This window comes from Lagopus leucura, unplaced genomic scaffold, assembly GCF_019238085.1.
Source record: "Lagopus leucura isolate 7727_CA_CO unplaced genomic scaffold, USGS_WTPT01 Super-Scaffold_100057, whole genome shotgun sequence".
Taxonomy (NCBI): Eukaryota; Metazoa; Chordata; class Aves; order Galliformes; family Phasianidae; genus Lagopus; species Lagopus leucura.
Genome location: NW_024962303.1, coordinates 583900 through 610001, shown reverse-complemented (window position 1 = coordinate 610001; position 26102 = coordinate 583900). Strand labels below are relative to the sequence as shown.

The following is a 26102-nucleotide window of genomic DNA, read 5'->3' as shown; positions in this document are numbered from 1 at the left end:
TTAAAAATGCATTAATTCAAAAGTAAATCAAACTGAACTTTGAGTATGTCTGATAGGAGTTCAAGTACCACACACTGCTCTGATCTGCCACGACTTAACAGCGCAGCAGAGTGGAAAATCAGTGGGAATGGAAAAATTAAGGCAGGAGAGAAGCCCAGAGCCCTGCTGTTTTCCTAGGCACGTGTCACCAGCATTAACACTCCTGCTCACACTTCTGCTACAACAGTAGAGTCTTTTGCTGAATGCTAAGCAGATCAGAGCTGGGAGATGAACAGAGTTATGCTATGATAGAAAAATCTGAATTATGAGAAAATGTTAAAAAGAAATAACTAATGCAGTCTTGGAAAAAAAAAGACCTGAGAGATGAAAGAGCTTGATAAAGATCTGTGGTCAATATAACCTCAAGGTAAGAAACTCGAGTCTCATACCCAGAGTGGAGACGAGTTCACCTGCTGCCAGCAGCCGTGCTCCCAGAGGCTGTTCTAACACAGCTCCATTACACCTATCAGCCCTCTGGTACTCTGTGGTCTGCAGTCCATGTAGGTATGCCCTAAGCACTTACTTTCACCCTGAAAACAGGGCTGAAGGAAAATCAGAATGCGCATCGTGTTAGTGGAACTCAATGGCCAATTCAGTCATTCATTGTCTCGCAAAAAGGAACCTTTTTTGGTCACCTAACTATTGAAGAAATAAATAAGAGCCCTGAGAACTGGCTCCAGTTTTACCAAGCAAACAGACAGTGTGAGAGAGCCTGCAGCAAAGTCAGTTAAATATTTGGTAAGTTCAGTGGGAAAAATGAGAAATGCTGTTACCAGTTGTTGCAGATAAACCAATCTTGCTATCTTCCCTGTTCAACAGCCACAAACACACTTCAACACAAGCATAAATTAACGTTTACCTGAGATACGTAACCGGGAGGCACAAAAATCGGTGGCATAGAACCGTTTGGTGACATCATAGGAACATGGGCTGGACCTGGGAAGGAAAGAGGAGCCACTTCACAACAGGGATGGCTCTGGGACACCAGTTTTCAAGAGTGATGAGCACCAACATCATCACAGTGATGCCGATAAACAGTCTACCAACATTTATAAAAAATAAACGTGTATTATTTTTCACGTCAAGCTGTAAGATTGTACTCCCCTCTGGGATGTGATGGAAGCAGAACAGACATTTTTGTGTATCATCTGAGATATTTTTACAATGGAAGCACTGATGAATTCAACTTGACTTACAGGAGATATTTTGAACCAGCAGCAGATTTGCAGCTTGGTCACCTTCCCACAAGCCAAACAGTGGTTTGTAACCACACAGAGGGCAGTGACTCTTCCCTCAGTACTAACACACTGCTAATGCCTCTGCCTTGCATTGCAGCAAGGTCACACAGCACCCATTAAAGTTGTTTAGATGGGACTAAATCTCACAAGTTCATGTGCTGTGAAGCTGAGAAGATGGATGCTTGAGGACCACTGGAAGAGCAGCTCAGATGCTGACCTCCTAGAAGCTATCAGCAAAGCGTGCAGCGCTGCAGGGACGCCTGCCAGTTTCCCAGCGCCGTCCTGTTTGTGCTTTAAGTACAAACTGAAGAAGTCTGGTTTATTGCACTGCAGAGCACATAAAAACACGTCTGATGTAACAGAAACAAACTGCAGTAATTTTATGATATTTATGATATTTTGTTATTTGATTTAGCACTCCAGTCTTTCCCTTACCTTGAATACACTGAATGTGTCCATCTTCAGTTGTAATTGTAAATGTTTCTCCCGGGTTCACCTGCACAAGAATAACCTGTTAAAAAAACAACAACAACAATATAGTTAGTTAGCTTTTTACTTATTTACTTATTTATTTTAAAGATTACTTAATCTTTACACACATATCTTACTTCATGTAATGTTACGCATTCCTGAGAAGTATTCTCCATTGCTCAGAACAGGAAGTTTGCACAGACCTGTTATATTTAAGCAGTGTGTGTAAAACAAGACCCAAAGGAACAGCCTGTTAAATGCTGGCTAATGCCAACTCCGCAGCTTCTGCATTCTGCCATATGCATCTTTTTTAACTTATAACATGGGATGTGGAAGCATAACTGAACACAGACCCCATCCCAGGGAGTTCACAGGACAGGGAACAATTCTGCTCTGGGTAGGTAAGCTGCTTCTGGACATGAGCACAGCATCTGGAGAAGTCAGGCAGCCACTCAGCAATACTTACTGCATTCCAACAAGAGGTCAGACAGCACTGCTCAAAAAGGTGTAACTGGGACACTGAACTGTAACTAAGTCTGTCACTTCAGTACATCAGCAAACGTGTAGCTTTAACTCTGCTACGTTTCTAGTAGTAGAGAAAGTGATGCAATGTTTCTTACTGGTTTGTTAAACAACATACCAAACAGACAATAATAGGCTGGGGATTTGCCAGAGCACAAAGGAAACACAAAGTCTGCAGTGAAGAACAGCTGCTGGGACGGACCCCACGGGCGGGTATTGAAGCTCACAGCTCACTTCCAAGGACAAGAGAAATCAGAGGCAGGAAAGGGATGCTTTAAAAATTCAGAGCCTTTGAACAGGATTGATTTTCAGAAGTTCCAATTAACTGAAGTTCAGGAAACTATTAACTGAACTGAGTGAAAAGGATCCCAAGTGGTGTAAGCACAGGACTGCAGAGCAGCACTGAGACTGGAATGTCAGGAATGCATGGGGCAATGTCTCAGAGGAATGACTCACTATAATTAATGAAGCAAATGCAATTCCATCTACCTTCCATCAAGAAAAACTTCCAGGAAGCCTGAGTGCTCCTCAGGAGTCAGCCTAAGCCTGGTAAGGGGCGGCACGGAGCGCTCACACTAAGGCTCACACCTCCAGGTGCCCCACACAACCATTTTGGAACTAATGGGATCAGCACAGTTTGAGAGCTATTTCAAAGCACTGCTCAGCATTTTGCTGCTATGCACTTTCTATTGCTGAAGTTTTGTTGTTGTTGTTTTTCTGAAACAAGAAACCCTTCCAGAAAACTTCCCAGTTCCTTTCTGTGAAATGGAACTGATGAGCTGGAAGCTGCATCTGACTGACAGGACTTGCCAAACAGCACGCATTTTACTTCTACAAACCACTGTGTAATATCTTATAATTAGCCCATCCTCTCTGGCACTGGCAGCAAAATGATTAAAACTCATCTGCCTTAATAAAGCTTTCAAGTTAATACTCTGCTTAACAGCAAGCTTGCAAATGTGGCTCAGAAGCTTCTACTCCCTGCAAGTGAGAGCAGCAGAGGAGAGCAGAACTTTGTGAGTAATGTGACTGCAGGATGGCAGCACGGCTGTTTATAAACAGTGAGAAATGCTGGCACAGTGACATCAAGTGACATTCTCACCCCATGAAGACAGCCACACCTATTTTCACTAGACAGACTTACTCGTTATTTCCAAAACAACTCAGTTAGCTTAGAGACTCATCCGCTTTCAAGTCTGCTCTTAAAAGGCCATTTTCCTGTGCATCTCCAGTCTCGACTCTTTTAAGCCCTACCCGACTGCAAACAGGCTCCACTTGGCTCCCCAGACTCCAGTGCCAGTCACCTTTTGGTCACTCACCGCACGCTGATATTCTGCACACTGCTCTGCACAAGGACATGTTACACAAACACAGCGACAGAGCCGGCCTCCAGTGAGACCCACTCATCTCTTTTCCTCGTGTAACAAGAAACACCAGCTACTGAATCATCTCACAGCTGGTCAGTGTCTAAAATTACATGTTGCTAATGCTAGAACTGCAGAACAGGCTGAGATATTCTATAGCTTTGTTTATTTCAAGTCACCTTATCTCCAGAGTAAGAGAGAAAAATGCAGAGTGCAATTACTCATCACTTTTTTTATAGTAAGGGCTATCATTGCTACAAGGAAGGGCCCTACGACTGAAATACTGCAGGTCTCTCCTCTTTCCCACCTGTAACGTTTACTAAATAAAAGAGATTCAATTTTAAATCTTCCAGCATACGCTGCTTCCTCAGCAGCTCACAATGCTGCTGTACCCTATTTATTCACCGTGCATTCAAACACACCAAGCTCTTCACAGTCACCCTTCCCCACCGTTGCACAGGAGTTATCCTACAGAAACTCCTATGCAATATTCCCTTCTGAATCAACCCCCGAATTCCTATTTTAATTACTGCCAGATACTCAAAGCTACATGCTGACCAGAATGAAGGAACAGACAACTTTGCTCCTCACTTCAACAAGACAATTATTCGACTCCAGGCACATAATGCCTTCAGATTTATCTTTTGTTATTCCTGCAGTTCAGTTATGTCAACAAACAAAGCACCCTTTTCTTTCCTACAAGGACCAGTTATGTTCGTAGCTTCTTAAATTAAGATCCCAAGTTAAAACAACAGGACATCTGTGAGATTTCAGCGGTTGTTCAGCAATGCATCTCCCAACGATGGCAATTTACAGTGGAAGGCCCTACACTTTTATTGCCAAGTACTAAATTTACTTCAAATTTAGCCACAATCTGTTCAAGCCTGTACTGTTGCCTGTATTTCTACTCATAGTAAGTGCTTCCGAAGGGCTGTGTCCCCCAAAATTCTACAGTTTCAGCTCTACTCAGGTTTCATTAGCATGCTGTAATTATTAATGAAGATTCCTAGCATCAGGGATCCAGAGGTCTTTCCTCTCCTCTACATTTTCCTGCAGTAGGTTTCTCAATTTAAAGCGCTGCAGCTTCTTGCTAATCTGTATCCATTTGTTTTATTATGTAACACGTTTTCTCCTTTACTATTTGATCATTTTTTAAGTTTAATATTAAAGACTCACATGTGCATAAAACACTGCAAATTAAAAGCAATCTTTTCATGTTTCCACTGCAGTAATATTGAATGATTTTATTCCTCTTTATAACTGCACTGACAGTATCAGTGCTGAGAACCACACACTCGCAGAGTCACAGAACAGGATGGAAGGGACCTCACATTCACCCACTTCCAGCCCCCCGCAGCATCACATTGCTCGAGGTCCTATCCAGCCCAGCCCTCAACACTTCCTTGGAGGAAATAACTGCAAACCAGTATCACAGCTGCTTTCTTTGGAGCCTTCTCTCAGCCATCACAAAAGCTGGCCAGCAAATAGTTTGTCTGAATCTGTTCTGTCTTCTACAGTGCACCTGAACGCCAGCCTCCCCGCGAGCCCTGCAGGCACAGTGTGACAGGGACCCGGATGGAAGCACGAGGGACCGACTTGCCTGTTGGATGCTGTCTCCATTAACCATGTGAGGTAGAAGTGGCACTTCGTTCAATAGAGGCGTAGCTTCTAACGGAGGTGGCTGGTCGGCCATCATGTCTGAAAACCATTCATTGACAGCTGCTCTCAGTAATCGCCTGCTGAAACAAAACCACAGCACCGGGATTAGGTTTCAGCCACTCCCCTTTCCAAAATTCTCCACTTTGTTTGCCAAACATGGTACCGGTAATTCAGAAGAAAAACACAGCATTCAGTGCCTTCAGCATTCCACAACTCTGCCCCAAAGATATGCAAATAAATTGACCTTAATTGGAGCCTAAAGCTGGTACGAAGCATTCCCTTCTGCCCTCATTGCACATCGAAGAACTTGTGCAAACGGACAGCACGGAGGGCATCACCTCAGATGTCCGTGCTCTTTCCAGTGGTGCTCTCAAGGAGTACAAGTTATTCTCCTGTTCTCAAGTACTGTGTATCAGCAATACATATCCTCTTCCCAAAAATACATCCTTTAAAATAGCACATGTACCCCACTCAACATACCACAAGGGCTGACATCGCGATGTAAGCGATGCGATCACACAGCAGCATCATGTATGCTCACAAAGCATTTTATTCTTGACATTTGGAGTTTCCTGAGTTTCTGAACTCGCTGTAAATAAAGTCTTACACCAAATAATTCATAGAACATACACACGTTTCAATCTCTGCGGTGACCAAAACCCCTTCATTCTCCCCAGTGTTGCAATGTGCCATTAGTACAGAATTCTGGCACGTTGAAGACAATGTGAGACAGACCAGAGTGCTTTGTATAGGAGTCTTTAAATGAGTACCATGGAGAACTGCAAGTGGAAAAGCACTGCATGGTTGTGAGCTTCCCGTGAACGATCCATAATTACAACGAAGCAAAATGCAGTGCAACTCTTCATGAATTTTTGATGAACAGTTAATTCAGCATCCATAGAACGCACAAGGTAACAGGATACAGGAAATGCTGCTATTTCCTTCTCCTTTCCCATTACCTCCCATAACCCAGACAGAAGAACAAAATGCGTTTAAGACAGACCAATTTATTATATTAAAAAAGCAAAACAGAAACAGAGTGCAAAAACACCAACTCACCTATGCATGAACCAAGCCAGTCTACGTACAACTGCTAAACCAATATGGACACAGCAGCGTTCAGAGAAACATCACAGCTGGACTCTCATAATTCTGACGTTAAGCTCAGGTTGCCCAGAAAGGGCCTGCAATGAAGGCCAACATTACAAGGTCCTCCTGCACTGCTGCTGCCAGACGAGGAGGCTGGGAGAGCACAGAGGCACAAACAGCCTCATTCTTGTTTGCAAGAGCATCTCAAGAGAACCAATACAATCACGCAGCCACAAAACACAGCACAAAGGAACGGCCCACAGTGCCACAGGCAGCCCTGGCTCTGCACACCAGCCACCCCCTGGCCCTGCTCCTGCCACGGGATCTTAGGAGACCAAAGCAGACTGCAGGGGTGCGAGGGCCACGCGGGACTTCAAAGTGCCAATCTGTATCAGGACTGCCCTAAATACACCCAGCTACCTTAGAGTGTTATTTATTTCCTGCATAAAATCACCTTCCCTTCTGTCTGCCAGATTTTGAGTGACTACTGCCAAGGAAACAAGCTCATCTGATTGTGCACAACCATTTCACTTAAAAATAACTGCCAACGCTGCCGGTCCATGGGCTAAAATTACGGCTGCAGTTTCTTCTACTACAACCCTCCTATTTTTAGAGGTTTCTAGCTAAGACTTCAGAGAAACTGCTTCCATAATAGGAATTCAATACACATGAGCAGATTAAAAATACATTGTTTTATACATATAAATAAATACATTAAACACACGTGTCTGCGTGCACAGCCTCATTCATCTAAAGAACCTCAACAACAACAGAAATTAGCAATTAACACAAAGGGGAAAACCACTCACCAAAAAGCACTCAGCAGATCTGTGTTCAGCAGTGCAGCTGAGCACATAGAAACGCTGTGACATTTTGTCATTCTGATTAAAACAGGAGGCTAAAACCTGATGTACAGCAGAGTGCACATCCAGCAAAGCGTTCACATGGCTATCTCAGCATGGGACACGATGAGTGAAAAAAAATAATGACCGTGTGCCTCAGGAATTGAATCTGCCTCAGTACTCTGCAGTGATCTTTGACACACAGTCAGATAAACCTTCTCCATTTATTACACTGATGTTGGTTTCCACATTAGGCTTCCCTGTTCTAACACCCAGAACTAACATTTTTCAGACTTTCATTGATATGACAGTTTACCAACAGTTGTGAAATACGGATTTCAAATTACTCCATCAATGTTAACAGACCCTAAGAGTTAGGTTTTGCTGTATCGGGCTGTGCCAAAATAGGCTATAAAGGATTTTTAGAGCAAAGAAATCAGCTCAGATTCTAGAAGTGCTCTCTGAGAAGCACTGAGGGACCCAAAAGCACACCAACGTGACGCGGTTCATCACGCTAACCATATTAAAAGAGGCAACATTTTCCACTGACAGACTCACACTACAAAGGCTTCTAAGAAAAACAGAAAACCTTAATGACCAGCCTTCCAGAAAACAATGACAGCACACAGCGCCGGGTCTGACCTCACTTCCTGACACAGAAAAACGCACAGCCTGCACCGCCGCAATGTGGGCCTTTCCCTTCCCAGCCGCGATGCTCCTCCAGCAGCACTGCAGTCATCCTGGAGCTGCTCCAGCTCTGAGCTCCCACCGAGCACAGTGCTCATGGATTCCACCCTGCAGCCTGCAGTTGAACTCAGCACCTCTGGGATGGAGCAGGCCTGCTTCGTGCCTCCAGCTCTGCTGTCCGCCAGGGAAACCCCACTGACTTCCATGAGACGTTCTGAAAATGAAATCTCAAATGGTTTCAGCCCAAAAGAGAAAGAAATACGCTATTCCTATGTATGGCTGTACAACAAAAGTTGACTGAAATGAATAGAAGCTGGGTTTGCATGCTGAGCTACATGTCAGTGTGCAGAAGGGAATGAGGTGCCATCTCAACCTCAGCTCACACCAGCACTGCTGTGTGCACAACAGGAAACTTCCAGCCTGTGCCAGCAGTCCCCCTAAGGACAAACCACAGCTGTAAGCACCCTTCTGCACACAGGCACTGCTTCTGCCTCACTCAGAGCTCTGTGTCAGCAGCCAGCAAACAGCAGCATGTCACCACATCTGCAGGCATGCTTTGCTTCAGGCAGTGACCACAATCTGATCGGGTTGGACTGCAATCTCCTGAGGTCCCTTCCACCCTCTGCATTTCCGTGGTTCACAGAATATCCCAAGTTGGAAGGGACCCCTGGCTCCACAGAGGACCACCATGCAGTTATCTATATTCAAGGTGCAAAACAACAGTAAGTTGTGCATTCTTTGTGTTCTACCATACTACACAAAATTAGGAACATTTCACAGACTGAAAGATAGTGTTTTCATTGGAATGATATCCTCATATTAATGGCATGAGATTATTTATTGTGCAAATGTGCAGCAATGTCATACACAAGTTGCAGGCATCCTGCTATTTCATATTGAAGTACTCTCCCAACGTATTGAAAATGTCTCTTCAAAAGGCTTCATATTTATCCTAAGAAGGGGAGAGGCTGTAGGCAGAAATGGATCAGCCTCATTCCACTGCCCAGAACAAAACTGAACCTATCCCCAAACAGTCAATATGCATTTCTAGTCCCACACAGAAGGGGATGTAAACACTTCTCATTACAGTAAGTGCTGGATTTAATCTGAGAAAGCTGCTGTTTTAAGGAGCTTATTATTTAAATGGAGATGCTTTTATTTAAGCAGAGTGAGGCTGAGACAGGGAGAACAACGTGCCCAGAGCCACAGAGGGATTCTGATGGGAAGGTGGGTGCTCAGCTCACGGAGGTGCTTCCATGCCTTCAACTCTTGCAAACCTTGAAATATTTTGATATAAAATCTGCACCAAAGGCTGTTAAACAAGAGCAACGGATGAACAAAATGCCTCCCCGGCATCAGGGTAAGGAACTGCCTCGTCAAAAGATCAGACCTTACTAGGAATTTCAGAAAGCCTTACCCCCCCATCCAAAATGCACACCCCATGTGATTTTGAGGTAGGAAACATTTAGGTTAAAAGACACAAGTTGCCTTCTCCCAGTGTTTTTCAAATAAACAGCCCTAACAAAGTGTTTAAGATATCATCCTGGTCCCAAAATAGTTCCCCTCGGCCACAGGACCACACGTGAGCCATGGAGAGCACTGGTTTACTTTCAGTGAGATTAAGGGAGCGAGAGCCCCAACAGAACCACACTTAACAGAGGCTCAGTTACAATTTTAGCTCTGAAGAGACCACCATCGCTCCATAACAGTCATCTGTTCAAAACTAAATATATGTTTTGATTAAAATGTTGGAAATAATTCATAATGACACCCGAGTGGATTTGGCTGCAGCACCTTGCCCGGAGCCTGGCTCCCAGCCAGGGGGCACCGCAGCCCTGATCCTGAGAACGCTCTTCATGACTTCTCTGACAGCCGTGCTCAGTCACACACTGAACACCTACGGCTGTGAAAAACCCCATACAATGGATCTAGGTGTACCCTGTGTCATTCTGACCTAGGTACTGCTAGATCTTAGAGGTCCCTTCCAACCCAGGCCGTTCCAATCGCTAGCGGTTTGGCTCCAGCTACACTCTGCGATGTTAAACCTGCCAACTTGCATTGCAGAACAGTAAGAAGCCCCAACAAAATGCCTGCTGCACAGACATGCAGCACGTGGTTTTAGCATGCTGCACCAGGTGCTTTCTTTGAGGTACCACAAAGTGAGAACACCTCAACCCCAGCAGTAGTGCAGATGCACCGGTGCAGAACAACTCGTGTCCCTGCTTTGCACCACGATGAAAATAACAGCCACAAAAACAGCAGAGCTGGAAGCCTCCAAAGGGAGGACAGGACAACCTGAAGAGGCTACAGACGTGGCAGCACTACAGAGATGCAAACATTTTCCTGTATTTTCCAGAAAGCCTCACTGTCACTGCAATGTTGATTCCGTCACAGAACACGGAAGCCAGCACCATGCTTTTATCAGCCTGGCTCGTCCTAAGACCCGAAGAAATTCTCCCCAGAGGAAAATTCAGACTGAGATGGGAAGCCCTCATGTCACAGCCCCCAAATTAAAAAATCCCTAAAACCACAGAAGCAGCAGATCAACAAGGTAGGACACACAGGAACTCTGCCACAAGTGATAGCATCACCTTCCAGCCTCCACTACCAATCCGGATCAGGTTCCTGATGTCACCGTGCCAGGAAAGCAATAAAAAGAAATCCTCCACCCGCTAATAAAAACTATACAAGCAATTGCCCTCAGCACTTACAAACTGCTTTGTGTTCTGATATGATGGCCCTTGAGGTCTCAGAGCAACGGGGGGAAAGCAGATGCACCACCTGAAGGGAAGGGATGTAAAATATAAAACAGGCAATTGAAAAACAAACTCGTGATCCAAGAGCCACAAAAACAGAGCATCTTTGAAATGAATAAATTGATTTAAAAAAAGAGAAAGAAAGGAAAATCCTGCAAAGGGAACAAATGCAATGACAGCATCCTTACAGGGACTGCGGTGCAGTCATGTAGCAGTGGTGAAGAACAGCTGGAAAACTAAAGGGGTACTTCCCTGCAAACAAAATACACAGCTGTAGAAAGACAACACTCTGCTCCAAAGACCACAGGCTGTGATGTGCCAGAAAACAGGCATCTGTTCCACACCGTGGTGACAAGCAGCAAGAGCCCCGGAGAAACCATTCCCAGTCATCCCAAAGCAAGCCAGGCTTCACAACTAAGTAACTACTGAGCTCCACAGATGAAGCAAAATGTTTAAATCAGTGCCAAGAATGACAAGATGGGAAGTGCAAGTTTCTACAGGAGCTGCATGTGCTCTGAGGTTCTGAATTTCAGGTTAAGTATCTGGAAAACTAAGTATGATTCTTCCCCATGGGACAAATTTGGTCTTGAGGTGCAGCATAAAGTTGAATCTCTCTTACAGTAACATTTTATTTACCCATCATCTTCACGGGGAAAAAAAGCATTGTTTCACAGAACAGAAAAAAAACCCAAAGCTTTTGTGTGTGCAGACAGCCCCACCACAACAGGAACAGGCATATTCCACAGCATCATCCAAGTCCCCTCTGTGAAGAGAGGCACACCTAGATCACAGAGGGCACGAGCACGCTGCCACTTCCAAGCGCTGTGTTTCTGTCTCCCATGGAGGGCAGGTGGAGGCTGCCCTGTCCTACACACTGCATTTCCAGACACTGAGATGCCCCTGGGTGCCATGCAGCCATGGGTGCCAGCGTGCTGTGCCCACAGCACGACAGCATCAAAGCACAGACCTCTGCAGCACCAGAAGGTAACCGAGCGAGCACTGCGGGATGGCAGACACACACACAGTCAGACAGATGGTGTGATACAAACACCAGCTGATCCAAAAGTTATTTCCCAAACGTTCTGCATTCCTAATCCTGACTTTTTTTTTTTTTTTTTGTTCCCCAGACTGGACTGAGAGGAAGCAATCATTCAGATTACTAAAAACAACAGCCCTACTTCCAGGAAAGGCTCTCTATCACAACGCAGGTCAGAGCAGTCAGTTCTCATCTAATCCAACAAGAAAGAAGCAAAAGCAGGACTTACGTCTTCAAGAACAAGGAGGATGAGAAACACTTTGCCTTTGCTGTACTACAGTTTAAAAGTTTGACACACGAACCAAAAACTTTCTTGCACAACAAGAGAAGTAATTCAGGCTGTAGTGCTTTAGCTGCAGAGCAGATCAGACCAGCCTCGTTTAAACAGGTTATACTTAAACCTAGTGCTAAAACACACCAAGAAATTACTTAAATTACCACATCTGAGCAGTCTCGTGGCAACTGACCACGTGCATTTCTTCAGTCAGTGAAAAATGTGAGGCAAAACGCAAATATGACATCATGCACGTGAGGTTAAAGCGAATGCCCTTCACCCAGCATTTGTGACGGGTCAGCAGCACACAGAAAGCCTCCAGCACAGCTCACCTGATGCATGCTGGCACTGAAATCAGCTGCTCCTGTACCTGAACTTATTGGTAGATCAGTTGAATTGCAACACCTCTACGTAAGAGAATGAGTGGAGCCGAGCACAGTTTTGAAGACTCCAGGAATGACCGTTTACATCTATGCTTATTAAGTTTTTTTTCCAAGAAATCTAGGCACTAAAAATCAAAGTGACAGATTAAAATACACCAAAAGGTTGTCTATGTAATATCTTCCTGAAAACCTGCTTTGTATTTAATTACATCATTTCCCATCACACTCTATTTTCTATAAGTCAGCTGCCATTCAGGTCTTTCCTTGATCTCTTCTGCTGCTTTAGACAACCACGAACCAAACCAGAAAATGGTTAAACTGCTCTTCACAAAACTGAAAATACCCTTCTACAAGCAAATGTAATCCACAGGAATCTTCATTAAAAAAAGAAAGCACAAGTGGTAGAATTCTGGCCTTCAAGACAAAACAAACATCACACTACTGCTAATTTATCGTGCCAAGTCTCTCTCCCCCCCCAAAAAAAGGTCAATCCCATGGCCTGCCAGTTCCATGAGCTCCAACTCAAACCAACACACCTAAGCAGTGCCATCCAGTCGGTCACTCAGTGGTATGCTGCCACTCTCTTGAACTGTTTTCTCTACAGGAAATGCCTTTGCTAAAAACAGCATTTACTTTCTTTATACGAAGGCTGATTATGCAAGTCTCATTAAGACGAAAATTCCAGCTGGGGGAAGGAGAGTGAGATTAATGCCAAAATAAAGATAAGGTTGCTACAGTATAAAACCAATAACGTTTATCTGGAAATACTGAGCTTCCTCCTACTTCAAGAACCCCATCAGTTCTTGCTTCTCTAACCCGTTTCTCATTTGATAGTAAGTTTCAAACAAAACAAAAGCAGAGAAGAGAATCCTAAGCTCAGAAGTATCTCAAATATTTACATATTATTTCACCTTAACACACGAGAGACTTACAAAAGAAACGTCTCAAAAGATCTGGGAGAACAGCAAATTATGGCTAATTACCGTTGACACTCTCCTGACTTGAAGCTGCTCCTGTTGATAGATGCGCACGGTCACTGCCTGCTGCAGTAGGAGCAAAGTGCTGTGCTGTCCCTCAGCCTTCCTTCTGCGGACAAGGAAAAAGAAAGAGTGGTTTTCTTCTTGGAAACTGGCATGCACAGTCTTAAGGGAAAAAAAAAAGTCATGCAGAAAATAGCTTGTATTGAATAAGCTGCTGGAAAACAGCCAGAGAGATAAACTCCACCAGGATCTGCAAATAAGACTCAAGGAAGACTCCAGTGTCAAAATACCTTACACAGCCTTCTTGCATCCATTCAGCACATACAGAATGCAAAGGCTGACAACTGTGTAAACATACTGCACATACATTTATTGCAGTATCAGCCATAGCTATGATCTCATTAGTGAAAAGGAACTTGAATGCAGTAAAGACAGCTCTCGTACACGGTATGTTCTCTGCAGTAAGTACAAAGTTGTCTGCCCACTGCTCTATTCTTCCATATGACAGTAATGAGGGGAAAAGCAATTTCCTAACAGTACATAAATATATCCAGGTTGAAATTACCAGGAACGTACTTGTCCTCTGGTAAGGAACACTGAAAGCAGAGCAGTTACGCAGCCTGGGGAAGGTGGTCATAGCTCTGTGTGATGGGACAGCACGGCTTCGTTCCAGGAACTGTCCCACCAAAGCTGCTCCACCCGAAGATGCTGAGAACACCTTCAGCATGCACCAAAGCCATTCAAGAAATCACATTTAACAATGTGAAAGCCATCACCTTTCTCAAGGCGCTGGATTGAGTACCAAATTCCAGTCCTGTCTGCACACTGATGAATAAGAATTGCCCTGTTTTGGCTCTCCAAAATTACAACAACCCCAAAACATTGACCAGTTCCCAATATGCTTTTCCCAAAGCCAGGGCATAGGCCCCCGCTTTCTGGCTAGCTTTGCAGGAGGCAGACAGAAGCCCCTCCTGCAGACACAGCAGCTCCTTTGTTGCTCCCACCAGAAAGGTGATCTTGGCTCGAAGCCGCAGACGTCGCTGAGGTCGCAGCCTCATCATGTCCTCCTGAACTACTTTTCGTGAGATATGAGCATAAAAGCACAAAGCGCCAGGCCTCAGTGCTGGAAAAGCCTATCTTGAGCAAACTGAGGCATTTTTCCACATCAATCAGATATTGGGAACAATAGCAGATTTACATTAAGATTGAAACGGACGAAGGGCGCTGCGCCAGCGGTCTGTCCCTGCCGGTCGATACACAGAAAGGATTGTGTTAGCACCACTGAAAGAATAAATTATCGCTGCTTTTACAATAAGCTCTTCAAGAATGCAATAAAGAGTTCAGTGTGTGCTCCTCACTCAGGAATCCAAAACTTTTCAGTGAAGGTCTGGCGTGCAGCAAAGATAACAGCTGAAAACCAACCATCTTGACCTTGGTAAGCTTCATGACAACTTGCTAAAAACAGGTGAAAAAAATTAAAAGGTTACTTCTGTGATATTCATCAGCCTTGAAACGGGAGCAGCGAGCAGCCACGGTTCTGAATGCCAGCAGCTCAGAGTGGATCGTTCTGAGATGCAGCACAGTTAGAAGTGAGAGACGCCGCTTTCACTTCAGCTCTCCTGACTGTTGCAGTATTACTAATATTGAGGCTTTCTCATCTGCTTTCAGAGGTAAACTTAAAATTTTTCTGTGTTTTAATGAAATTGCGATAGGAAAATAAGAGAATGTACAACTAAGGCATTCTTACAATGCTCGGCATCAAAGTCACGAGCCAGTATGATGCCCTGTAGAGTCACAGCATCACTCAGTTTGGAGAAGTCCTCTCAGATCCCAATTCCAGCCCACCCCACCATGCCCATCCCCACAGTTCTGGGACACCTCAGGGAGCGACCCACTGCTCCCTGTGCAGCTGTGCTGTGCACCACTGCTGTAGGAATGCCTTCCCTGCTGTCTGTTTTCTTAAAAGCAACAAGTGTACGTCTGGAGTTTGATGAGAGGCCTTTGAAGTTGGGCAAATCACAGGTCATCAAACACGAGCACCGGCTCCAGCCTCCCAACTTTGAACACGTATTTCAATTTGCACCCAACTCACCCGGAGGGATTTCCAAAAGGCTTTCCACCACAGGTGTACAAACATACACACAAACGCAGTGCTGGTGCAGCAGTCCTGGGGCTCACCAACATCAGGTACACATTGTGAGCAGAGAGCTACAACTTCTACTGGCCACGCAATACAAGTGAAGTCTTATTTTAAGGACCAAACCTTTTCTAAAATTAAATATAAAAGAGCCTTGGCAAGGGTGTGACAACCCACACAAGTCAACAAGATGCAAACACTGGCCTCCAAAAACACCCAAACGAAGAACCATCTAAATGTTACATGGAACATTTGTGTTCAACTTGGTTGCAAACTTGGTTTCTGCACAGCATCAAAGCAGGATGCACTTTGTGACAGAGGGCTGTGGCAGGAAGCAGATTTGTGCAGATCCATTATCGTTATTCTCTGAAGGTGAACACACCAGGAATGATGGTTTTACACCATTCTAACAATTGAGTCTTCAAAGCTGCCAGCAGCTGTAACGCTCTAGTAATGTTGACTACTGTGTTTTATGAACAAAAGTGACCTACCCCAGAACAGCAGCGTGCATCTGTGTGGGCACCTGAGAAGCTGAAATGATTCCATTCCGCTGCCTGTGTGATGTTTAATTAGAGGTAAGGCCAAGTTTATCCAAAATCTGCAGCAGCTCTCCTGAGCCTATCAGTGATCAATATGCACCTTGCTCCAGGAGATTCCCGAGACAGACAGCACAAGTCCTGTTTGCTCACAGACTGCTGTGTTAAAAATCACAAACTGAGACCCAACAAACAGCAGGTTGCTTTCAACTCAGCTGCATGGAACACGAGATTTATTTGATCCTGGCTAACAATAAATTATTCCCAGACAACAGCAGCATTCTGAAACTTTCAGGAGTTCGGAGCACAGTGAAGTAACCAGACCTAAAAGAGAGGACAGCGTAACAGCTGGCTGCTTTTCAGCACGCATCATTACACACTGAGCCTTGAGAAAGTCAACGTCTTTCCCACTTTACCACCTTATCCTTTTTCACATATCAGCTACATAAGAGAGGAAAAAAGAACACAAGCGTGAGGTTTTCCTTTCTCCTCACAAGGATCCTGACCAAAATGCAGAGTGCTCTCTTCTATGCTGGATGCTAACTCCAAGGACAGCTTATTGGCTTAAAACACAGAGAGGATGCTTCCCTGGTTAAAATGCTAATCTGAGTCTCAGGAAATCTAGATTCAATTCCCTGCCTGACCACACACTTCCTGCGTGACCTTGGGCCATAAATACTTCTGTGCCTCAGTCCTTCCATCTGGAACTGGGGTAGGATTTCCCTATCCAACTAAATTTTGTAATGATAAATATATTAAAAGGGCACAAGGAACTGGACGATACAGAGACACGTACCGGGCTGTTATCTGCAGAAGCACTGTGGTGATGCTCACAAGGAGATATTTGGTGAAGCACAGAAGGACCGACAGCATTATAAACCAGCACAGGACAGCAGAGATACAAAACATTCAAGGAATGGACAGAAACTGAAGCAGTAGGCTTAGAGCACTCCAGGTAGGAAAATAACTTTGTGGAAAGTTTCCACCATTCTAACACAAGGTCTGAGCAGCAAGCTTTAAACACGAGACTCGAAAAGCAGCACGGACGGAGCAGATCCACCTGCCAGCTTCTGTGAAGAGGTTACAGCAGAGCAGGGCTGCGGGGCCACGCGGACCATCCCGTGTGCTTCCAAACAGCTCGCACAGCCCTCGGGAGGCACTCAGCGGGACGGCGTCGATCACAGAAGGGTCCGCACTTCACCGCCGCCCCCAGAGCCGAGAGGGGCAAAACGGGACGGGGGGAGGGAGAGGGACGGGCACCGGCACGGAGCGGTGACAGCGCTGACCTCCCACTGCCCCGACCCCGCCGCGCTGGGGGAGGTGTCTGAGCCGGAGCGGCGAAGGGGAACAGGCAGAAGGCGACGTGGCATTCGCAGGCAGCGGCTCCGCTGCGGGGAGGGAGCACGGGCCCCCCCCCCCGGGGGGGGCGCACCGAGTGAGGAGGGGAGAACGGCTTCAGCGCTGCCCCGAGGAAATAATAGGGAAGAAATAAATAAAAAATAGAGAGAGGGAAAAGGAAGGGGGGGGAAAGGGAGGATTTGAGGCGGGAGGGGGGAAGAGAAAGTGCGGGGAGCGCGTTGGCAACGGCACCATCCGGGGGGCACCGCGGGGCGAGCCGACAGACACAAAGCCGGCACTGCGGGGCACAGCCGGGCTCTGCCGGGCACTGCGGGGCGTTGCGGGGCACTGCGGGCACTGCTGGGCTCCACCGCCCCTGCCCCTCCAGGCGCCCCCCGCTACCCTCCGCCCGCCCCACACCTGCCCAAACCCCCCCCCCCCCCGGTCTCCAACCCCACACCGTGCTCCCCACCCCCCAGTATCACCACAGACAGACAGACAGACAGACGGGCACCGACCCCCCTCCTACGCTCCCCCTGCCTGTCCCGCACGGCCGCCGCCGGCCCTGGCACTGCCCACCGCGCCCTGGCTGGGAAGCGCCGCTCGACCCGTCCCGGCCCCGCCGGCCTCGCCCAACCTCCAGCCCCGCGGAGCGCGAAGGGAGCCCTCGGGAGCGGAGCCCGACCCGCGCCGCCGTGGCACTGACCGTCAGCGGCGCCGCTGCCCCCACCTCAGACTCGGCGCTGCCGACCGCCAACGGACCGCTCCGCCATGATGGAATGCGGGCACTGCGCCTGCGCCGCAGCCGGCCGGCCAGGGGCGGGCGGGCGCGCGAAACGAAGGCCGGGCCGAGCGCGGGGCAGATCTTGGGCCGCGGCCGCCCGCGAAAAGCGGCGCGGGGGGGCGGCGGGGAGCCGGCGGGTGGCGGCCGGGCCCGGCTCGGCGCGGGGCCGGGAGGTGACGGAGCCCTGCGCGAAGCGACGGCGGGAAAAGCTGGCCGGGCAGTCGCCGTCCCGCCGTAAGCAGGCCCGGGCCGCGGCGCGAGCCCCGTGGGCTGAGGGGAGGCGCCACGCCATCTTGGCCCCCGGCCGCTGACCTCGGGGTTCCTCGCTCGCACCTCCCGGCCCCGCGCTGCTGGCACGACGTGCGACGGCAAAAGCCCCGCAGTTTTAATGCAGTTTGGCGTTTTTCAGCCGCGGTTCAAGGGAGGCGCGGAGCCCATCTCTATGTAGGGGCAAAGAGAGGTGTGGGTTGCGCTGTGGGCCAGCCCTGTGTGTGAGCGCAGGTCTGAGGGAAAGGGGAAATGCTGCGCGCACTGCTTTGCAGGGATACAAAGAAAAGCCTTCCAAGCAAACCACAAAGCGCACAACACAAAGTAACCCTGAAAAACCAGCTGACAGTGGCTGCCCCCCCACCCCCAGATGTCAGAAGTGGTGAACTGGGCTGAAATAAAGTCCCTTCCTAATTTTAAATAAACTGTATTAAGGAAGGCCTGGGAGAGGAGCTGCTGGGCTTCTGGATCCTCATAAGCTGTCCCGTTAATTAATGCCACCCAACTATCAACAGGGGCTTCACTCCATCATTGGAGGCATTCAAGGCCAGGCTGGATGTGGCTCTGGGCAGCCTGGTCTGCTGGTTGGCGACCCTGCACACAGCAAGGGGTTGGAACTGGATGAGCACTGTGGTCCTTTTCAACCCAAGCCGTTCTTTGATTCTATGATTCGCAATATTTTTTCTTAGACTGGCCAGTTCAAATATACTCTCAGCGTACCACCAAAGAACAGATCACTTCATCCTCGGGGTGTGTCTCTATGCGGTGGGCACTCAATAAAGAGTTATCCCTTCTTTTTTATTGCGTTTGATCTTCGACAGGACTGATGGTGTATAACAAAGCCTTTTTAAATTTGTTTTGGGGAGAAAACAGGCAAGCGCTACTGTTCTGCTTAAGCATAATTCCACTGAAAACATCCATATGGTGAGAGCAGCACCATGGGTGCAGTAAAAGATCACAGAATCACAGAATTGTAGATGTAAAAGATGGCTCTTGCAAGGAGCCCACTACCTTCTCATTGTGCTCTTTGCTGTCACCTCCATTTATCCAAGCTCCAAAGGAGGCATGAGAGCTTCTTCATCTAAGCAGCTCATTGTACTGTTGCACTATCCTTTGTGATCTGGCAGCTGGCTCAGTGGCCGGTTCCAGGTGGAGAAGACACAGGCGTCCTTTTCCTCCTGGAGAGCAAAAGCTCTGTCGTGGTCCCTGCCCTGAATTCTCCTGTTCTTTCTACCTCTTCCAAAAATGTTACTGCACACATGACTCTTGCCCTGATTCTGGTACAGAAAAGGAATAGTGCTTTTGCTCTGTGGAATAGCGTGGATCAGCATATCAGAAAAAGAAATTAATAATTCTTTATGCCTATGAAGTAGATTGAAATCTCCAGAAGGGGACTGAGAGAGAAAAAATAAGCTGCTGCTCAAAGTCATATCTTGCTGTTGTCACTAATATTTAGTTCTTTACTTCTCTGATAATTCTGAAATGAGATTCTTTAATTCCAGCTCAGACTTAGGGCTTGTGAACATTTCAGATGTGGTACGAAAGAAGGCCAGCACAGGAGGCAGTGAATGCAGACCTGCTCCCTGCATTGTTGTGCTCCAGGAACAAAAGGTTGGTTAATCATTTCACCTTTGAGAGAATTCCTGGAATCTTCAGCACTCCATCTCAGGAATCTTATAACTCCACAGGCTCTGGCTAATCTGCAGTGAAGCGTATCCAGTGCCCTGGGGATTTCATTTCTGAAGTGAAATATTTGTACTTACTTTTGGGGAGATCTCTGAAAGAGACACATCAGGATGTAATTTGGAAATCTGAATTCAAGGCAGTATTTCAAGGACTGTTTTGAACTTGCAGGCTCAATATTTATTCATTGTCAGCTAAACCCTTAAAGTTATGGCTAGTGGTACTGCGTGATATACAGAGGTCTGATGCCCTCCCATCATGAGCATACTGTGTCTGATATCCCAAGTAAAGAAGGTCTTTAGGGGTGAATGCTGAGCATTCTTTGCACTGACAGCTATTGGACCTCCCAGCTTTGATTATTACAAGAATTCCTTTGTAGGTAATAAAGCAGTATTTTAGCATTCAGGGAAAAAAAAAATGCTTTCCCTTTCCCTCCTGCCTTTCATTAAATCATTTTTCTCCCTTAATTTACCCTTCTAAATATATTTTGTGTCAGAGCAAGGTATTCACTGGCAATTCCTGCAAATAGGATGTCTGGTGGAAAAGCCTTCAGAAACCGTAGCCAGTCGGTAGTGAGTCTGAGGATGAAAGATCTAAGAACTGCCCGCATTCCACGAGCTCCAGGGCTCCTTTAAAACTGAAATTGCTTTGAGTACGAGAACTATTCCCACACCGCAGAAAATAAATGACTGAATGTTTGCTGCCTACATCCGACATTCAGATTGCTATGGGATGACAGCAAAGGAAAATTCTTTTCAGCTGAAACTGGAAACTATATGGCCAGTCGGTGAGGCTGAAGGCATACAGGCTGTTCCAGATGGCAAAACTGCACAGAAGAAATATTTGGCATGAGTAGTACAGTGACCAAACTGCCTGGAAAGAAGGCCATGGTTAGATGGGTCAGAAATTACAGAACAGAATGGAACAAGACAAGGGGAGGGAGCTTTAACTAGATTTTGAAATTCCTGGAGAGCCTAAGGACTGTGCAAGGATATTGGTGATGGCAGAGGTCGCACACAAAGGCAAACAGTGCTCCTCTCAAGTCTCAGGGTTAGAAGAGGCCGGGTTTTGAGGAGACTGCTGCCCAGGCAGTGCTTTCAGTCCAGAGCAGAGAGGCACACAGGCTAAGGATAGAGAAAGAATCTAAAATAGCAGAATAAGGTTCAGAGGATGTTAGGAAGAAGGAAAAGGAAAGAGAAAAGAAATAGCCAAAATGAGAAGTGGAAATGAGTCAGGAGGGAGGGAAGAGAGAGCACAAGTGGGAAGAAATCTGGATTTAGAAAGGAAGGGCAGTCACCAGGATGGAAAAGGAGAGTTAAGGAGAGTCTGTCTTAGCGAAACAATGGGGAGAAGAAGTGCCAAAAACATGCCCATTCCTCCATTAGAAAACATAGAGTTACAGATCGTTTTCTTCTTTGCTAATTTGACAGCTCTAGGTGAGCTAAGAAAAAAAAATAGGGAGGGGAATAGTAAAATGGAAAAGAAATAGAAAAGGAAAGCCTTCAATGGGAAAGGGGTGAAAAAATAGGTAGGAGACACAGCGTGTTCTGTACTGCACATCAGGAACGACTGGGGGCTGCTGGGAGCTTACTGAGCTCTTGGCTAACCAACACCTCTGCCTGCAGTTGGGTGCAGTAAATACCTGAACACACAAAGCCCCTGCAAACCAACAGCTCGCTTATCATGATGATTAGCAGCTGCCCTGACCTTCTGCTGCCAGCCCATAATAAAAACCTTTTCTCTTCTGTACTTACATGATAATAATAAATATGATTATGGTTATTTTAACAAGTGTCTAGCAAACCTGCCCATCTCTGGAGTTTGTTAGGACCTGCAAGTGAGGTCTTAGAACACATTTGCTTCATTTTCTCTTGTTATGTACAAATACTGCTGTGTACACTTTCAGGAGGGACCGAGGCAATGCAACCTGGCAAACAAACTTTTATCAAGCAGAACTTCGTTTGAAGCGAGCGTGCTTAGGTCCTCAAGAGCAAACACTGGACACTGGAGCAGGTTTCCAACCAGTGTGCACTGGCACAGCTCCATCCACCCCGATGGGATCAGGAGTGTTTTCTCCAGGTGAAGATCTGGTCCATCAAGAGCAAACCAGCACTCTGTGCTGTGTATTTGGAAAAGAGCACAAGGGGAGAAGCCTGTGGGGCAGGAGTTTCCCTTAAAGGTGGGTGAAGCCTTTCTGCTGTTCTCCATGCGTGGGTGCAGCCATATCTCTTCCAGAGAATTTCATTTCTTTGCCATTCAACCCCAGAAGTAAGTCATTAGTAGCAGAGTTAATTAACACTGTCTAAACAAATGGGAGTTACCATTGGAGGTACCGGAGTGTTTTGGCACCCCGTTCCACAGTATCCTTACAAAACAATGCTGCGTTCAGTGAAGAAATTAAGTTAAGCGTGGAGACTTTGAGTCCATCCTCCGTTTCAGCGGGCACAGTGCTGTGTGCTCCTGGTACAACTGGAACTGATGGTCTTAGGAAAAGGAGAGATCAGAAGAAGCAAGAGGACAGCCAGGCAAGTGGTGCAGATGCATGCTGCATTTGGCTGTCTGTGCTGATTTCTCCAAGCAGGGCACAGAAACCTGTGGCACCACTGCTTCAGACCAGCGACGTGTTGCAGAGAAGTTATCCAGCAAACTCACACGCAGAATCCTGGAACATCGTTATTCTATCAACACTGCTATTGTTATAAAGCCACGATAAAGGTGCACAACAAAACCCGAACCCCTTTGTAACCCACAATAAACGTACCATGCACTTACAGCTGTTAAAAGTGGAAAGGAATGAGGTTCAGTGCCTGGCTAATTTGCACTTTGCACAGAACATCTGTTTTATGATTCCTTCTCTCACTTATTATATGGAGCAGGCTGTGTGTAAACACTGTGTGTCCTGGCCCCAGGCTACAGCCTGTATCTCCAATTGTCCCAGCCTTCAGATTTGAGCGAGTTCCTTGGAAATCCAGCAGCACCTGCAGGGAAAAGTGATTGATTCTGTGGTTCAACACAGGCTCTGTGCTGCACCCCTATGCTGACATCTCTGCCTGCAAGCTGCTGAGACATGGGGGCAGTGGCTCCTCTACAGCAAAATGGACTTCCAACCATGGGCAGCTCGGTGCATCCCAGCAGCTTATGAAAGAAAAGGGGAAGGCAGCTGGCAGCACCTCTCTGAAGGCTGAAGATGCAGAGAGGTGTTTGTTTTTGGAAGCCTGGGGACTGGCTGTGTGCATTTAGCAGCAGCTCAACTCAGCCCTGTAATTAACACCTTCGCTCCTGCTCTTTGCTGAAGGGAGAAGCCAAGGGAAAAGTGCAGCCCCTTGGCCCAGGGTTTGCTGCAGCTGTGATGATCATATCAGGGTTAATCATATCCTGTGGTAGAAGAAACAAGCGTGGGGTGCCCGTCTATCTCCCCCTCCTGCAAGGTCTCCCTGCTCAGTTTCTCCTCAAATTATCCAACCAGGGCCCAGGTAGCTATGAAACATCCCAATTTAGTCTAATTCCAGACACTGTCTGAGTTTACCCTTCATTTTACAATTCTCCCCCAAGCCAAGAGCCAAAACAAAAAAGCCCCAAGGAGTCTGCAGTGCTCCGCAGAGCGCAGGCAGTAGGCAAGCCCAAGTAAACACTGGGTAAGGGCATGTTAACGTGGCACTGTTACCTTTTGCTTTGCAGGAAAAGCACCCAGCTGAGCAAATAAAGCTGGCTGTGCCTGCAGGAGGGAGCTCCATGGCACAGGGCATGTGGGGATGCTGCAGGCATTGCAGGGGGGAGGTCCAGACCCCAAGGGGATGGACTGCAGTCACCCCCCTGGGTGAACACACGGACACGGAGCTAAATAAGGTCTGCTTGCCTGGCTCGGCACAAATGTGGTCATAGTTCTAAGAAATCTGAGTAGCTGGATCCTCAGAAAGGCTCCAAACACCCATAATTTAAACATGTTTGAGCTGGAGGATGCTTGTCCATGTGCTAGCGAGGGAAGGAGCAAGCCAAAATGAGTTCACCACTGGTTTTTATAAACTAGGCTGGAAAATGTTTTAAAAAAACACCTCTGGAACATGCTTTGCTGCTGCTGTGGTGCAGTCTGAAAGCACTGGGCGTCCTGCATTTTCACCCCACTTTATGGGCTTAGGGAGGGCAGGTTTGCTCTGCAAACAGAGCCCCAGTTCTGCTGCATGGAGCTGAAGAGGGGCTTCAGAGCCAGAGCATCAGAGCCAACTGCTGGAGAGCACAGAGGGGAAAGGACAAAAAGGGAAGAAATCGAGCAGAATAAATCTGAGTGCAAGAAAATTACAGTCTGCATTGAAATTTCAACATTTGGAATTGATTTCTTCCATCAGACAAAAGGCTGTGAGTTCAGCTGTTGAAATGCTGCTCTCCTTTTTAACCCGTGCTCAGTGCCGTGCTGGGAGGAGCTGCAGGTGAGACGTGGGGAAGAAAGGACTGATGCAATCTGCGAATATTTTACTGGCAGGAGTAATGCGATGTCCTTGCTTTGTCTGCTTTGTTTTCTCCTCTCGTGCCCTGCAGTTAGTTTGGGTTTCCCACCACCCCTCGGCTGCCTCAGGCTTGCAGTTTTCCTGGCTGATCCTGTTTCCTACCTCTCTCTTCACTTCTAGGGATTTACAACTGTATGCCCTCATGACATTGGGTCAGCATCACATTTTCAGCTCAGTGACATACATGGGGGTAAAGAATTTTATTTGCAGCCCATAAATATATATGGAACTGGAGATGAGTGAAGCAGCTGGTGAGGAGCAGCTCACCGTGCTCAGAGCTATGACGTGGGGCTTCCGCTGCCCTGCTCTTATTCTCCTTGCTCCATTGTCTTTCCTCAGAGCACTATTGCTTTCCTATCTGGCATTCCCCTCGCTGTCCCCACACAACCTCTTTTACTTGCTCTCTCCTACAGTAACCCCATTTCTCGTTATTGTTTCCATTCCCCTTTTTGTTCTCTCACTCTGCGGAGGCCTGGGGGCCCCTCAGTGCTGGGAGTCCCTGCCAGCCCCACACCCAGGGCCGTGCAAGGTGTGCACTGCAGGGCTGGCACTGTGTGTCTGCTTTGCAGGAGCATCCACAAGCTATCAAGTTGCAGAGCAGCACCGAATCTGGCCCTACATGCAAATAAGAAGCAGCCACGTGGCACAAAGCATTTGGGAGCACTTCAGGCTAAAAAGGGAAAAAAAGGAAGAAGATAAATCAGGAAAAGAAGAAAACGCAGCTGTGAAGAATACAAGTATTGGCTCCTCAAGGAAACCTCCGTATTGGATCCATTATTACAATCTACTTATTTGTTCGGGGCTAATGCTCCATTTTGAAGCTGTCCCATATCTGGTTTCCTGTGTGCAGAGAAGGGCCGTGCACAGCGCCTGCAGCAGGAGCCCTTCTGCAGCGCCCACCTGGCACAGCTGAGTGCCGTGTGAGAGAACCTGCTATTAAAATGAATAAGGACCCTTTTGTGTATGAGAAAGAAGAAAAAAAGTACTTGGCATGTTCCCACCTTCCCCATCTTCTCTTGCTACGAAACAAACATGAGCCGCCTGCTCGGTGCGGCTGTGTCAGTGCCCCGTGATGGAGCCTGCGGAGTCGCAGGTGCTTTTACCAACTGTGGGAAGGCTTCGTAGGATCATAGAATCATTACGGTTGGAAAAGACCTCTGTGGTCACCCAGTCCAACCAACCTCCTCTGCCGGAACGCTGCATGCTCACCCTGCTCCACTCCCTGCGTGTGGTGCTCTGCCTGTTGGCCACGTCCCATGCAGATGCCTTTTTGGTGCCTTCCCTGGATAAGTAGGAATGTATTTATATAGAGAGTTCTGCAGCAAAAACGGCCATAAAAACCATCATTACTTAAATATAGATCCCTTCATCCAGAAAGAACCTAAGCTGTGTTTATGCAAGCTGGGGTTGTGCAGGCGGCTCAGTTCTGCGCTAAAGAAGAGCTCCCAAAGTTTAACATAAACTAAAAAGAAAAAAGCAAATCCTTCAATTTACTGTTCTCTCAAACAGCCCCAA

General features: G+C 47.0%; 1 protein-coding gene across 5 annotated transcripts in view; it reads right to left on the bottom strand.

Annotated features, from left to right (window-relative positions):
• Positions 1–18146, bottom strand: part of LOC122188237 (fibronectin type-III domain-containing protein 3a-like) — a 37243-nt gene extending 19097 nt beyond the window's left edge. The window contains exons 1-6 of one of the 5 annotated variants that reach the window (XM_042886370.1): positions 18058–18146; positions 13344–13446; positions 12310–12485; positions 5235–5370; positions 1713–1788; positions 899–975 (exon numbers count right to left, since the gene is read on the bottom strand). In XM_042886370.1, coding sequence (XP_042742304.1) covers positions 899–975; positions 1713–1788; positions 5235–5330 — 249 coding nt within the window. In that variant the 5' untranslated portion in view covers positions 5331–5370; positions 12310–12485; positions 13344–13446; positions 18058–18146. Of the gene's footprint in view, positions 1–898; positions 976–1712; positions 1789–5234; positions 5374–12309; positions 12486–13343; positions 13447–18057 lie in introns of all 5 variants that reach the window. The other 4 variants (XM_042886368.1, XM_042886367.1, XM_042886369.1 and 1 more) reach the window with 4 other exon arrangements.
• Positions 18147–26102: the final 7956 nt, after the last annotated feature.